At 38.3% G+C, this 14,088-nt stretch overlaps 1 protein-coding gene across 4 annotated transcripts in view; it reads right to left on the reverse strand.

The window, feature by feature from the left end:
• Window positions 1–6,693: 6,693 nt before the first annotated feature.
• LOC126470415 (uncharacterized) overlaps window positions 6,694–14,088 on the reverse strand; it is a 462,727-nt gene continuing 455,332 nt past the window's right edge. The window contains exons 5-6 of one of the 4 annotated variants that reach the window (XR_007586176.1): window positions 8,127–8,289; window positions 6,694–7,294 (exon numbers count right to left, since the gene is read on the reverse strand). Coding sequence is in view for 1 of the 4 variants with exons in the window: in XM_050098269.1 (XP_049954226.1) it covers window positions 8,222–8,289 (68 nt within the window). In the remaining 3 variants the exon portion in view is untranslated. Of the gene's footprint in view, window positions 7,295–8,123; window positions 8,290–14,088 lie in introns of those variants that run through there. The other 3 variants (XR_007586177.1, XR_007586175.1, XM_050098269.1) reach the window with 3 other exon arrangements.

The following is a 14,088-nucleotide window of genomic DNA, read 5'->3' on the forward strand; positions in this document are numbered from 1 at the left end:
AATCTATTGTAGAGAAGTACTTGCCTAAATTGTCAAGTGTGTCTGTAATATTCAGTATTGAATAGGAGGTAGTGGTAGTTCATGTGTTAAAATATCTATAGCCAGAATAAAAGTGATATTTCTTGGTGCCATCCGCCAATTTCTTTGGGGCCATGGACCATCACTGGTTTCTATATCATCTCCTGCCAGCTGTTGGTCAATAAATTCTTCCATGAGCAGTTGTAAACAGTTCAGTATATGATATGGCCTGTTATAAACTGGAGCATTACTCCCTGTCACTATGCAATGGGTAATAGGAGTCATGGATAATGAACCTTGTGCATTAAATAAATCCTTAAACTGTAACAGTACTGTTTCCACAACTTGCCAGTCACTGCCTTGCAGATGGCTCACTTTACTTTGTAATGCAGAATCACTGATGGTATGCTTGTGGTTTTTGTCGGTATATGACCCAGCTATACCCGCTTCCTCCAAAATATCCAATGTGGTGATTACTGAACCCTATGGTAGACTCACATTGTCCATACCAAAATTGCCTTATTTGTCGCAGCACCTCCACATGCTCAGAATAGGTCTTAGCCTCAACACTAAACATGAGCCTTGTTGTCCCCAATGAATCTATATCATTTTTATCCACTCCATGTAATCTATAACTACACTATGTGATCAAAAGTATCTGGAAACCACCAAAAATATACGTTTTTCGTATTAGGTGCATTGTGCTGTCACCTACCGCCAGGTACTTCATATCAGTGACCTCAGTAGTCATGACATCGTGAGAGAGCAGAATGGGGTGCTCTGCATAACTCACGGACTTCAAACGTGGTCAGGTGATTGGGTGTCACTTGTGTCATATGTCTTTACGCGAGATTTCCACACTCCTAAACATCCCTAGGTCTACTGTTTCCGATGTGATAGTGAAGTGAAAACATGAAGGGACACATACAGCACAAAATCATACAGGCCGACCTCATCTGTTGACTGATCGAGACCGCCAACAGATGAAGAGGGTCATAATGCGTAATAGGCAGGCATCTATCCAGACCATCAGACAGGAATTCCAAAGTGCATCAGGATCCACTGCAAGTACTATGACAGTTACGTGGGAGGTGAGAAAACCTGGATTTTATGGTCAAGCAGCTGCTCACATGCCACACATCATGCTGGTAAATGACAAACGATGCCTCACTTGGTGTAAGGAGCATAAACATTGGACAATTGAACAGTGGAAAAACTGTGTGTGGAGTGACGAATCGTGGTACACAATGTGGCAATCCGATGGCAGCATGTGGGTACGGCAAATGCTTGGTGAACATCACCTGCCAGAGTGTGTAGTGTCAACAGTAAAACTCGGAGGCGGTGGTGTTATGGCGTGGTAGTGTTTTTCATGGAGGGAGCTAGAACCCCTCGTTGTTTTGCATGGCACTATCACAGCACAGCCATAAATTGATGTTTTATGTATCTTCTTGCTTCCCACTGTTGAAGAGCAATTCGGGGATGGTGATTGCATCTTTCAACATGGTCAAGCACCTGTCCGTAACGCACAGCCTGCAGTGGAGTGGTTGCATGATAATCATGACAATAACATCCCTGTAAAGGACTGGCCTGCACAGAGTCCTGATCTAAATCCTATAGAACACCTTTGGGAAGTTTTGGAATGCCAACTTCGTGCCAGGCCTTTCGACCATCATAGATACCTGCCATGAACTTGTAAGACATTTTCAGCCAGGTGTCCATATTCTTTTGATCACATAGTGTGTGTACTACGAATGAGACCATTGAGCCGGTTCATACAACAAATGCTGCCTTTGATACAGTTGAGGCAACATTGGTCACTTACATTAACATAGTCTATTGTTATTTATTTGTAAATTCATTGTTTTTGAACAATAGTGATACCAAACTGTACTGTCTCTCTATACAATATGCATCCCAGTACTCATTTCAATCAAGGTGTTTGTCACTTGGGTTTCTTTCACATTTCAGTCACTGAGCTATTCATTCATCCAACACTGATCATGTACACAATGTGGGTTTTACAAGTAACTCTATAGGTGAAAAAAACCTAGTCATCAAGTGGTTTGTGTCTGTTGCTAATGTTGCATCTTTCAGTAACAAGGAGGCAGTTACTGCCTAGTGTATGTTTTATGATAGAAATGAATGTGAAGAATCATTCATTAACATCTTTGTCACTGTTAATGAACTGGGCCACTCTATTGGTCTCAATTCTTTTCTCATTATTTCAGTATTCTTTTCATTGAGGACTCTGTATGTAGTTAAAATCTTGGACGTATCAATAGGCCAGTTTCCAGTTTTGAGCCCTATGCTGTCATGGTCAGATGTTCCTAATTTGGAGTCACATTCCACTTGATTTCTGCATGAATTCCTAATTAAATTGTCAAGCCTTGTTTCCATCTTAGTTGTTTCATCATTTAAATCGTAACATATGTAGTAAACAAATCAAATTTTTTTCTCTTTACCTTTGTATCTAGGTTAACATCTCCTATGATTAAAATATTTTAATGTTGATATTTAGCAGTCTTTAAAATTAAAGCAGAGAGGTTTTCTGCGAATGTTCTTTCATCAGAAGCTGGCATTCAGTAAACAGATTCAATAATAAGTTTTTGAGCATGTACTGCCACAGCATAGGCTTCAAAAACACCTTCTACAGAGAGTTTGGTGAGATCTATAGCTGCATATTCTAAATTCATATTCTTATTGATAAAGATTGGCAATATTTGGTCTACAGTAACTGCTTGCCAGAAAGTAACCAAATAGCACAAATAGGTTTACTTATGTAGTTTTAATCCAGTGTTCATTCACACGGAGAATGCTGCAATTAATTTCATCTGGTCAGTAATGGAGTTCAGTAACTTTACTTGTTAAGGATTATACATTTACGTGTAACAAAATCTGCTCACTTTTGTCACAGGGAGGTACAGTGACTATATTGGGCCCAATTTGTTTGTTTATTTTTAGAGTGTCTTTTATGCTATGCTCCAATGCTCTTTGTTTTGACCTAGATCAATATATCTCAAGAATGTCTTTCACACTATACAAAACAAATCCTTATTTTTGCAGGTGGTTGAAAGCTGGGCTTGATTCCATTCTTGTTTGGAACCACTTCCAGGTAGGGCTGTGAATCTGACTGAGATAGAATTAGACACAGCATTTCTTCAGTTCTCACCAAAGTTATGGTCTTTGCTGTATCAACCAGAATACTGCCAAAATGTGATTATCACCAGTAGAGTGAAACAAGGCATAAGATGACTTTTATCTGAAACAGCTGAAGAAATCTGTCAAACTGTGTGCCACATTTTTACAACCATTTGAGCTTTCATGTCTAACATCTCAGCATCTGAGAAGGCAGTCCCCAAGAAATTACATCAGGATGACATAGTCAGTCTTACTGCTCACAAAGAGAATGCCACTGTGCGCCAAATAACTGACTTTGTCTTCATACATACTTTGCGAGCTGCCATTCGGTGCATGGCAGAGGATACCTTGTGCTACTGCTAGTAATTTCCTTTCCTGTTTCACTCACAAATAGAGCATGGGAGCAACATCTGTCTATATGCCTCCATACTAGATAAGATTAGATTAGGGATTAGATTCAGTTTTTGTTCCATAGACTCAAAAATTAGATGCTTCTTGCAGTGTGGAAATGTCAGAAAGTGTAACATAAAAAATATAAAAGGTTTGAATATAATACTCACTTCCCTGATCATTTGTCAGAAGATTCTCAATATATGTGAATACATTACAGTAAATTTGAATTGATAATGTTTACAGAATTAACAAACTGTCATACTGAAACATAGTTATGCACTTGTAATAAATGTACTGTACAAAAAATAACTGATCTTGATTGTTGTGACCAATTCTATCAAAACTGAAATCTAATAGAAATATTTACCTAACCTGATCTAACAGTCATGTTAAGATATTCATCTATAGAGTTGAGGAATTGCCTACCAAAAAGTCTTTCAAATTGTGTTTAAACTGTGCCCCATCTGAAACCAAGTTTTTAGCAGTTTCTGGCGACATATTGAAAATTTTCTTGAATATTGGACCCCTTTTTGGGCGAAGGTAAGTGATTTTAGGTCTTTATGTAAATTGTTCTTATTACTAGTGTTGATAGCATGTATTTAGCTGTTGGCTGGATACAGAGATGTAATTTGCAACAAATTTCATTAAGGAATAATTACAGTGAGGAGCAGCAGTTAGAATGTCCAGTTCCCTGAACAGGTTCTACATGGTGTTCTTGAATTTGCACCACAAATGAGTCTTATTACACACTTTTGCAAAAGTAAGCAAAGTATGCAAGTTTTTTTTATATTTATGAGCCCTAACTTCTCTTATCTCATATTCACAGTCCTTACTTGAAATGTATGTTGGTAGCAGACCTAAATGATCCAACTTACAAGAAAATTGACAAGGACCCAACACTTGGCATCACATAGAAGACAACTATATTGCTGGACATTTCTGTGTTACCTTAAAAGATCATGAAGCATTTGCAATGATAGGAACCAATGCCACCTCATCTGTAGTGTCTACCAAAGGTACACAATGAGGGTGTACAATTAAGAGGCAGAATTAGTGCCATAGGGTCACTAACATATGTACTATCAAAACATCTTGCCACCATACTGGGTGACCACATGAGTGACTGCAATTACCACATTAAAAATTCAGCACAGTTTGTGGCCATCCTAAGGACACTAAAATTGGATTCAGGTAACATATTGGTGAGTTTTAATGCTTCACTGTTCACAAGAGTTCCTCTGAAAGAATTGTTCCTCATAGTGAAGCAAAATTTTGAACATCATGTGTTAATGAGTTTGTTGCTACAATACAATGCAATCTGTGGAAAAACTTCAGGATGAGAATGTTATTATTTCAAAAGCAGAGAAGGTCTGGATAGCTCCGTTCAAAAGACTACTGTCCACAAAGAGCAAGGTTCTCAGTTTGTATCTTGGGTTAGCACATAGTTTTAGTGTGTCACAGACTTTCATAACAGTGCACTACCTACTGCAGAGAGAAAGATTCATTTCAGAAAACACATTGGTTGATGCAGGAAAAATGAAGCTGAGGTAGAAAAATCCCACTGTGCCCACCCTCTGATGCCGACCAAAAACCCACAAGCCATACATGCTGAGACAGGCAAACTTCAGAAATGTCCCACCTACAAGCCAAAACATTACCACAATGAGAATGCCACTTAGTGGTGTTGGGGGCATGTCAAGTGATTAGGAAAGTGTATAAGTGAAGCAGATATGAATGGGGAATCATTCTAGCAATGACATGGGCTGAAAAGGGGGCAATCCGTTGACATAAGTGACTTTGACAAGGGGCTGGTTGCTAGAGAACGGTGTCTGGGAATGAGAATCTGGGAAACAGTGAAGCTGGTCTCCTGTTCACATGCTACTCTTGTGAGTATCTATGGAAAGTGGACAAAGGGTGGTAAAACCACCATGAGTAAATAACAAGATGTTAGATGTCCACACCTCATCAATTAATATGGTCATCAGAGGCTTATCATGTCTGTAAAGCAGGATAAGCAGCACTTTGTGACAGATATGAAGTCAGAATATAACACTGGTCCAGGCACAAGCGTTTCAGAGCACATTGTTCAGCACACATTGTTGATCATGGGACTCCACAGCAGAACACTCCTATGTGTTACCACATTGACCGAATAACATTGTCAATTGTGACTGAAGTGGGCACAGGATCATAGAAATTGGACTGTGGGTCAGTGGAAATGTGTCACCTGGTCAGATAAGTCGTGTTATATTTTCATTTTAAAAACTACAACCAGTTTCAGCTCCAAGGCCATTATCCAGTGGTATATGTGAGGCATCCTGAGAGAACACAGGTCAACTGGCAGTCTCTCAGGGCACGCGACATATGCCATTGGATAACAACCTCGGTGGAAAAACTGGTAGTGGTTTTTAAAATAAAGAGAAAAGTGTGACTGATACTGGAATTTTATTCAAAACCAATAATACAGCTGCAGAACCTGCATCAAGGTGCTCCACATGCCCAATAGGAAATAAATCGTATTTCTTGTTAGAACAGGTCAATGGTTGTGTCCAGAGAGGCCATAATACAGGCAAATATCTAGTCAAAATGTGCACCATGCCACAGACATAGGCCAGTGAGAACAGTAGTATGCTATGGGGGACATTCTCTGGAGCTTCCATAGGACCTGTGTTAGTAATCAAAGGCACTAAGACAGGTGTGGATTAGGTGAAAATTACTGTCGACCACCTGCACCCCTTCATGCTTCATGTCTTCCCCGATGTAGATAGCATCTTGCAGCAGGATAACTGTCTGTGATACAAGGCCAGAATCATGCTACAGTGGTTTGGGGTGCATGCTAGTGAACTCACATTGATGTCTTGGCCACTGGACTCACCTGATCCAAACCCTATGGAACATATCTGGTATGCTAATGAGTGATAACCTCAGCCTAAAATCAAAAGTAAAGTATGAATGAAGCCCTTAAGAAAAAAATAAAAATGTAATTAAAAATGAGATAACAATGTTAACATGACAGACTAAACATGCTAATAAGATTATAAAGGAAGTGAAAGTTTAACAACGGTTGTGATTTAGTTATAAATTAACAGAAATTCAGACACAAGACACAACTGAAGATTAATCTCTGTTTACAAGCCTTTATTAGGTATGTATAATACTTACTGCTGCAACTTACACTTACAAAGAAAACCTATAATTACAAATAAATTACATCAGACACATAAACTGGATTGCTGATTGAAGTACAACAGGTGAAGAAATAGAAGTAAATTCACTGCAGTGAAATTAATGCTATCCTTACTGGCACAAATTTGAAATAGTCATGGCATATCAATAAAAGAGATGCATCTTGCAGCACTTTTCTTTAATGTGATATATAACTTTACACGCAACAAAAAGTTCTAGTTCAGTGCCCCACTGAAATTAAGGACAAGGATGCAGGAGGAAACGAGTAGGTAATGGTCTTGTAGAGGGAATCATACTGAAATTTGCTTGGATCGCATTACAGAAACCACAGAAATACTAAATCCAGAGGGCTACATGGAGATTTGTAATTGCACTCCTACTTTATGATGGCACCACTTTATTTGGTTAATTCTGTTCACAAAAATGTTTGTTTGTTTGTTTGTTGAAATGTAAGTCCATTTTGCAATACTGTAGCTTAATTTTCATGTTATACTCCATGTTTTGTTATTGTAAGGTGTTTATTGTAGACTTTTTCTCTTCACTGATGGTTTTTTGGTACCTGAAACATACAATTCTACAGTTTTACTATGCTAATATATTTAGTACCTCCTTATTATATACATTACATAATCAATGCTTACTCTGAGATACTGTAAAATTCAATACTAAAACAGTCTTAATTTCCTTTTGAGTGTCAACTAGAAGATGGTGCTATGGGTGACGAAAAGGTAATACTGGAATGAAGAAAACAGTTACCAAATTTTCATGCTCAGTTAGTTCTTGCTTTGGCATGCCATCTAGGAACGTTCATGCTCTCTATCACTCATAATTTTAGCAACAGTGCTTTTAATTTATTTGTCTAGGGATCATTTTACAGTGATGTAGGATCCACCAGCTTAATGCAAGAAAAACATAAGTTATATATACAAACATAAGAATAAACGTGTGTTTAAGGTGGAGAAGACAGCACAGGTGGTTGGCCATGACCTTGTTGAAGAAACCATTCTGGGATTACCCTGAAATGATTTCAGGAAACCTTGGAAAATATCAATGTAAATGCCCAGACACAATGTGAGCCTCCATCCTCCTCAATCTGAGACCTGTGTCTTAGCAAATGCACTACATCATTTGCTTATACCTAAATAGTTGTCTCAGTTTTGTATGTACTTGGAACAAGTTAATTTAATAACATATAAAATAGTCATGCATTGTTCATTTAATGTAATGATATAAACATAATTATACACTGTTCATTTAGCTTCTACAAACTTTTCACAAAAAAAGAAAAAAATCTGCAAACTTACAGCTGATTTTAGGATCCAAACAGAACAGAGACCACAGTTTTTAAAAATCCAATAATATCATATAATCTGAAATGAATAATGACTTACTATTTTTATTTCATAGAAGTGCACACATCTGTGTTTTATGATCAGCACTGAAAGGCTGTTTGACAATAACAGCATGGTTTCCATAATTACTGTGTTCAGCTGTCCGTCGGCTTGTACCAAAAGACAAAAAGTTGTTCTCCTGCTGGGAAAGTTTCTGCTGCTCCTAAGAAAATTAAACTTCCTTTATTCATTTAATTGTAGTACATTTGTTTCTATTATTCAGTAGACAAAGAACCTAGTCAGAAACTAATACAGTAGTTATTCTTTGTGTGAGTTACAGAAAAAGAGAAAACAGGCGGAAATGAAAGACAAAACAAGTAAACCAAAACAGATGGCAAAACATGCGAAGCACTGAAAGTGTGTTTTATCAACAAGTATACAGTTGATAAATGTAAAATCCACAAATTTCTGGCATTCAAAGTTTCAGAGAACTAATTAAGAGTTCTTATTTACACCATTAGTTACTCCAAGAGTTAACATGATGTATCAGGGTGTCTGGGAACATTGTTTTCCTCTTTTTACATTTACTATGTGTAAAAGTATTGGGATATCTAATGATGACCTTAAAAATTTGAAAACGCTGAATAATTCAATTCATTTTGCCTTGTAAAATAGGCAAGAAGTAAAATAAAATGGCATGCCTTAAAAAGCGAGTATCTCAGGATACAATGTGGGTAAATGTGTGGTTGTGCACATTTGTGCTGTTGTGAACAGTTTTCTGATCTGTAAAAGAAGAGCAATTGTAAACTGGTTATTTCTAAATGGTATCAACAAAGTTGGTTCTAGCCTATAGAGGAGGAATCCATCTTATGTTCATTTGTGCTGTGAGGAAATTTTAAATATATTGATAAATAAACTTCTCACAGGAAGTTATGCTGTATACAGAAAATAAAAGTAAACCTGCATTCTGAGAGCAGTTCAGTAAACAAGACACCAGGGCTTGTGTATACTCTTCAGTCAGGCTCTCTCCATTGACTAATGAAGGACGATCCAAGAATGTTACAATGCATAATGTAGCGCAACACATTATTTAATAACTTTTGTTCTTTGGGGCCTGTATTGCAAACTATATCTTTTAATGACATGATTATTATACATTATTTACAATGAGCCCATTTCTGTGTATTGCCATTATCAGGTGCTCTTACACATAATATCATTGCTGCCATGTCCTGTCTTTTTTAGAATTATTAGTTTCTCCACAGACGTACACTGAAGATGAGTATCTGCTTTAAGTTAGTTTTTATGTACACTATTTTTCTTGACATTTTGTATGTATATTGCTACTGCTTATTGTACCATTTTGATGTACCTATTGTGTTACGAAGTGCTATTGGGTGAAACATAATAATGCCTTAACTGAGAGTAAACTTGTAAAACATGGTTATGCCAAAGCATCTAACTTCAGAGACTTATGTAGGAACTAATACTTTGTACTAAGTGATCTGAAGATGGCAATTGTTGAAACTAGTTATCATTATACCAATATTTGCCATCGTGGCTAATAAAGTGTTCCCATAAGAAGACTACTGCATTGACAATATTGAATGTTACCCAGCAGCTGATTTTGATTTTGCAGATGTGCAAAGATTTGCATTTTCGAACAGACTCCCTTTATTTTGGTTATTGCATTCATTTTTACTGCATGATAATTTTTTTTATGACACTTCAAACATTTCATTCTCTGTACCCCTTGAATGTAAGCTCACATATATTTGCAGATATGCAGTTTGTGCTCAACTTCCTTTTGAACAGTTTTGTAAGTACGTGTTTCCTTATGATAGTGCATTTGTTGGAGAGACAAAAAATAAGTTAACTTGGATTGTACCAGTAGATACGTTTATCACAGATAACTTTCAATTTCAGTGCTACATTACAATAACTACCACATATGCTACACCACCCTTTCTTCTTATTCTTCCCACCATTGTCATATGGTCAATGGTTTTGTTTTGTGAATTAGTATTCACTACTTCGTTCAGTCCAACGCATTTTCTAGATGTAGGTCTGCAACACATATATCTTTATTAATTACATCTGTCCACTATTTCTTTGGTGTTCATTGTGGTATTCTTCAATCCACATTGTGCTGTTTTGCAGAATTTATCACATGCTCCCCCCCCCTGAACCATGGACCTTGCCGTTGGTGGGGAGGCTTGCGTGCCTCAACGATACAGATAGCCGTACCATAGGTACAACCACAATGGAGGGTTATCTGTTGAGAGGCCAGAGAAACATGTGGTTCCTGAAGAGGGGAAGCAGCCATTTCAGTAGTTGCAGGGGCAACAGTCTGGATGATTGACTGATCTGGCCTTGTAACACTAACCAAAATGGCCTTGCTGTTCTGGTACTGCGAATGGCTGAAAGCAAGGGGAAACTACAGCTGTAATTTTTTCCGAGGGCATGCAGCTTTACTGTATGATTAAATGATGATGGCATCCTCTTGGGTAAAATATTCCGGAGGTAAAATAGTCCCCCATTCGGATCTCCGGGCGGGGACTACTCAAGAGGACGTCGTTATCAGGAGAAAGAAAATTGGCGTTCTACAGATCAGAGCGTGAAATGTCAGATCCCTTACTCGGGCAGGTAGGTTAGAAAATTTAAAAAGGGAAATGGATAGGTTAAAGTTAGATATAGTGGGAATTAGTGAAGTTCGGTGGCAGGAGGAACAAGACTTTTGGTCAGGTGAATAAGGGTTATAAATACAAAATCAAATAGGGGTAATGCAGGAGTAGGTTTAACAATGAATAAAAAAAATAGGAGTATGGGTAAGCTACTACAAACAGCATAGTGAACGCATTATTGTGGCCAAGAGAGACATGAAGCCTATGCCCACTACAGTAGCACAGGTTTATATGTCAACTAGCTCTGCACATGACAAAGATATTGATGAAATGTGTGATGAGATAAAAGAAATTATTCAGGTAGTGAAGGGAGACGAAAATTTAATAGTCATGGGTGACTGGAATTCGAGAGTAGGAAAAGGGAGAGAAGGAAACGTAGTAGGTGAATATGGATTGGGGCTAAGAAATGAAAGAGGAAGCCGCCTTGTAGAATTTTGCACAGAGCAGAACTTAATCATGGCTAACACTTGGTTCAAGAATCATAAAAGGAGGCTGTATACATGGAAGAAGCCTGGAGATACTGACAGGTTTCAGATAGATTATATAATGGTAAGATAGAGATTTAGGAACCAGGTTTTAAATTGTAAGACATTTCCAGGGGCAGATGTGGACTCTGACCACAATCTATTGGTTATGAACTGTAGATTAAAACTGAAGAAAATGCAAAAAGGTGGGAATTTGAGGAGATGGGACCTGGATAAACTGAAAGAACTAGAGGTTGTACAGAATTACAGGGAGAGCATAAGGGGACAGTTGACAGGAATGGGGGAAAGAAATACAGTAGAAGAAGAATGGGTAGCTTTGAGGGATGAAATAGTGAAGGCAGCAGAGGATCAAATAGGTAAAAAGACGAGGGCTAGTAGAAACCCTTGGGTAACAGAAGAAATATTGAATTTAATTGATGAAAGGAGAAAATATAAAAACGCAGTAAATGAAGCAGGCAAAAAGGAATACAAACGTCTCAAAAATGATATCGACAGGAGGTGCAAAAAGGCTAGGATGGCTAGAGGACAAATGTAAGGATGTAGAGGCTTATCTCACTAGGGGTAAGATAGATACTGCCTACAGGAAAATTAAAGAAACCTTTGGAGAAAGGAGAACCACTTGCATGAATATCAAGAGCTTTGATGGAAACCCAGTTCTAAGCAAAGAAGGGAAAGCAGAAAGGTGGAAGGAGTATATAGAGGGTCTATACAAGGGCGATGTACTTGAGGACAATATTATGGAAATGTAAGAGGATGTAGATGAAGGTGAAATGGGAGATATGATACTGCGTGAAGAGTTTGACAGAGCACTGAAAGACCTAAGTCGAAACAAGGCCCCCGGAGTAGACAACATTCCATTAGAACTACTGACAGCCTTGGGAGAGCCAGTCCTGACAAAACTCTACCATCTGGTGAGCAAGATGTATGAGACAGGCGAAATACCCTCAGACTTCAAGAAGAATATAATAATTCCAATCCCAAAGAAAACAGGTGTGGACAGATGTGAAAATTACCAAACTATCAGTTTAATAAGTCACAGCTGCAAAATACTAATGCGAATTCTTTACAGACGAATGGAAAAACTGACAGAAGCTGACCTCGGGGAAGATCAGTTTGGATTCCGTAGAAATGTTGGAACACGTGAGGCAATACTGACCCTACAACTTATCTTAGAAGAAAGATTAAGGAAAGGCAAACCTACGTTTCTAGCATTTGTAGACTTAGAGAAAGCTTTTGACAATGTTGACTGGAATACTCTCTTTCAAATTCTGAAGGTGGCAGGGGTAAAATACAGGGAGCGAAAGGCTATTTACAATTTGTACAGAAACCAGATGGCAGTTATAAGAGTCGAGGGGCACGAAAGGGAAGCAGTGGTTGGGAAGGGAGTGAGACAGGGTTGTAGCCTATCCCCGATGCTATTCAATCTGTATATTGAGCAAGCAATAAAGGAAACAAAAGAAAAGTTCGGAGTAGTTATTAAAATCCATGGAGGAGAAATAAAAACTTTGAGGTTCGCCAATGACATTGTAATTCTGTCAGAGACAGAAAAGGACTAGGAAGAGCAGTTGAATGGAATGGACAGTGTCTTGAAAGGAGAGTATAAGATGAACATCAACAAAAGCAAAACGAGGATAATGGAATGTAGTCGAATTAAGTCAGGTGATGCTGAGGGAATTAGATTAGGAAATGAGACACTTAAAGTAGTAAAGGAGTTTTGCTATTTGGGTAGTAAAATAACTGATGATGGTCGAAGTAGAGAGGATATAAAATATAGACTGGCAATGGCAAGGAAAGCGTTTCTGAAGAAGAGAAATTTGTCAACATCAAGTATAGATTTAAGTGTCAGGAAGTCATTTCTGAAAGTATTTGTATGGAGTGTAGCCATGTATGGAAGTGAAACATGGACAATAAATAGTTCAGACAAGAAGAGAATAGAAGCTTTCGAAATGTGGTTCTACAGAAGAATGCTGAAGATTAGATGGGTAGATCACATAACTAATGAGGAGGTATCGAATAGAATTAGGGAGATGAGGAGCTTGTGCCGCAACTTGACTAGAAGAAGGGATCGGTTGGTAGGACATGTTCTGGGACATTGAGGGATCACCAATTTAGTATTGGAGGGCAGTGTGGAGGGTAAAAATCGTAGAGGTCGACCAAGAGATGAATACACTAAGCATATTCAGAAGGATGTAGGCTGCAGTAGGTACTGGGAGATGAAGAAGCTTGCACAGGATAGACTAGCATGGAGAGCTGCATCAAACCAGTCTCAGGACTGAAGACCACAACAACAACAACAACAACATCACATGCTCTGTGCTGCTATCAGTACATCATATCTTCTCATTTCATCCGACATAAGTATCACCATTAACCATGTGTCAGATTACACACAGATGAGCTGGGACACATGACCGTCACCTTTGGAGTTTAAAGGCAAGAAGAGACACTTCCTGGAGTAGTGAGTTGCTCTACATGTTGGTATAGGCTGATGGTGTGGTGTGATTGTGTTGGAAAGAACAGAATGAGATAGAACCCATGTTCATCAAAGTATGTTTCTTATTATATGGCTAATGTTGATGTAGTTTGAAATGGGACTCCACCAATATTTACAATCGCCCTTCACAGCATCTTCCAGCACACTGGGCGGTCAATGTATCTACTGTGCCTCTTTGTTACCTGTTAAGCCAATATGTTCCTCAGTTTACCTACTAATCATGCATATTAAGTTGGCCTTTCTGTGGTAGATGCTAAGTTGCAGATGCTTGGAACTGGATTATGGCACATTGGTTGCAATGACACGCCCTGCCCCCTTCTCTCAGGGCAGCTAACTTTTAGCTTCTGAAATAAATGAAT

This window comes from Schistocerca serialis, chromosome 3 (genome assembly GCF_023864345.2).
Source record: "Schistocerca serialis cubense isolate TAMUIC-IGC-003099 chromosome 3, iqSchSeri2.2, whole genome shotgun sequence".
NCBI classification, from domain to species: Eukaryota; Metazoa; Arthropoda; class Insecta; order Orthoptera; family Acrididae; genus Schistocerca; species Schistocerca serialis.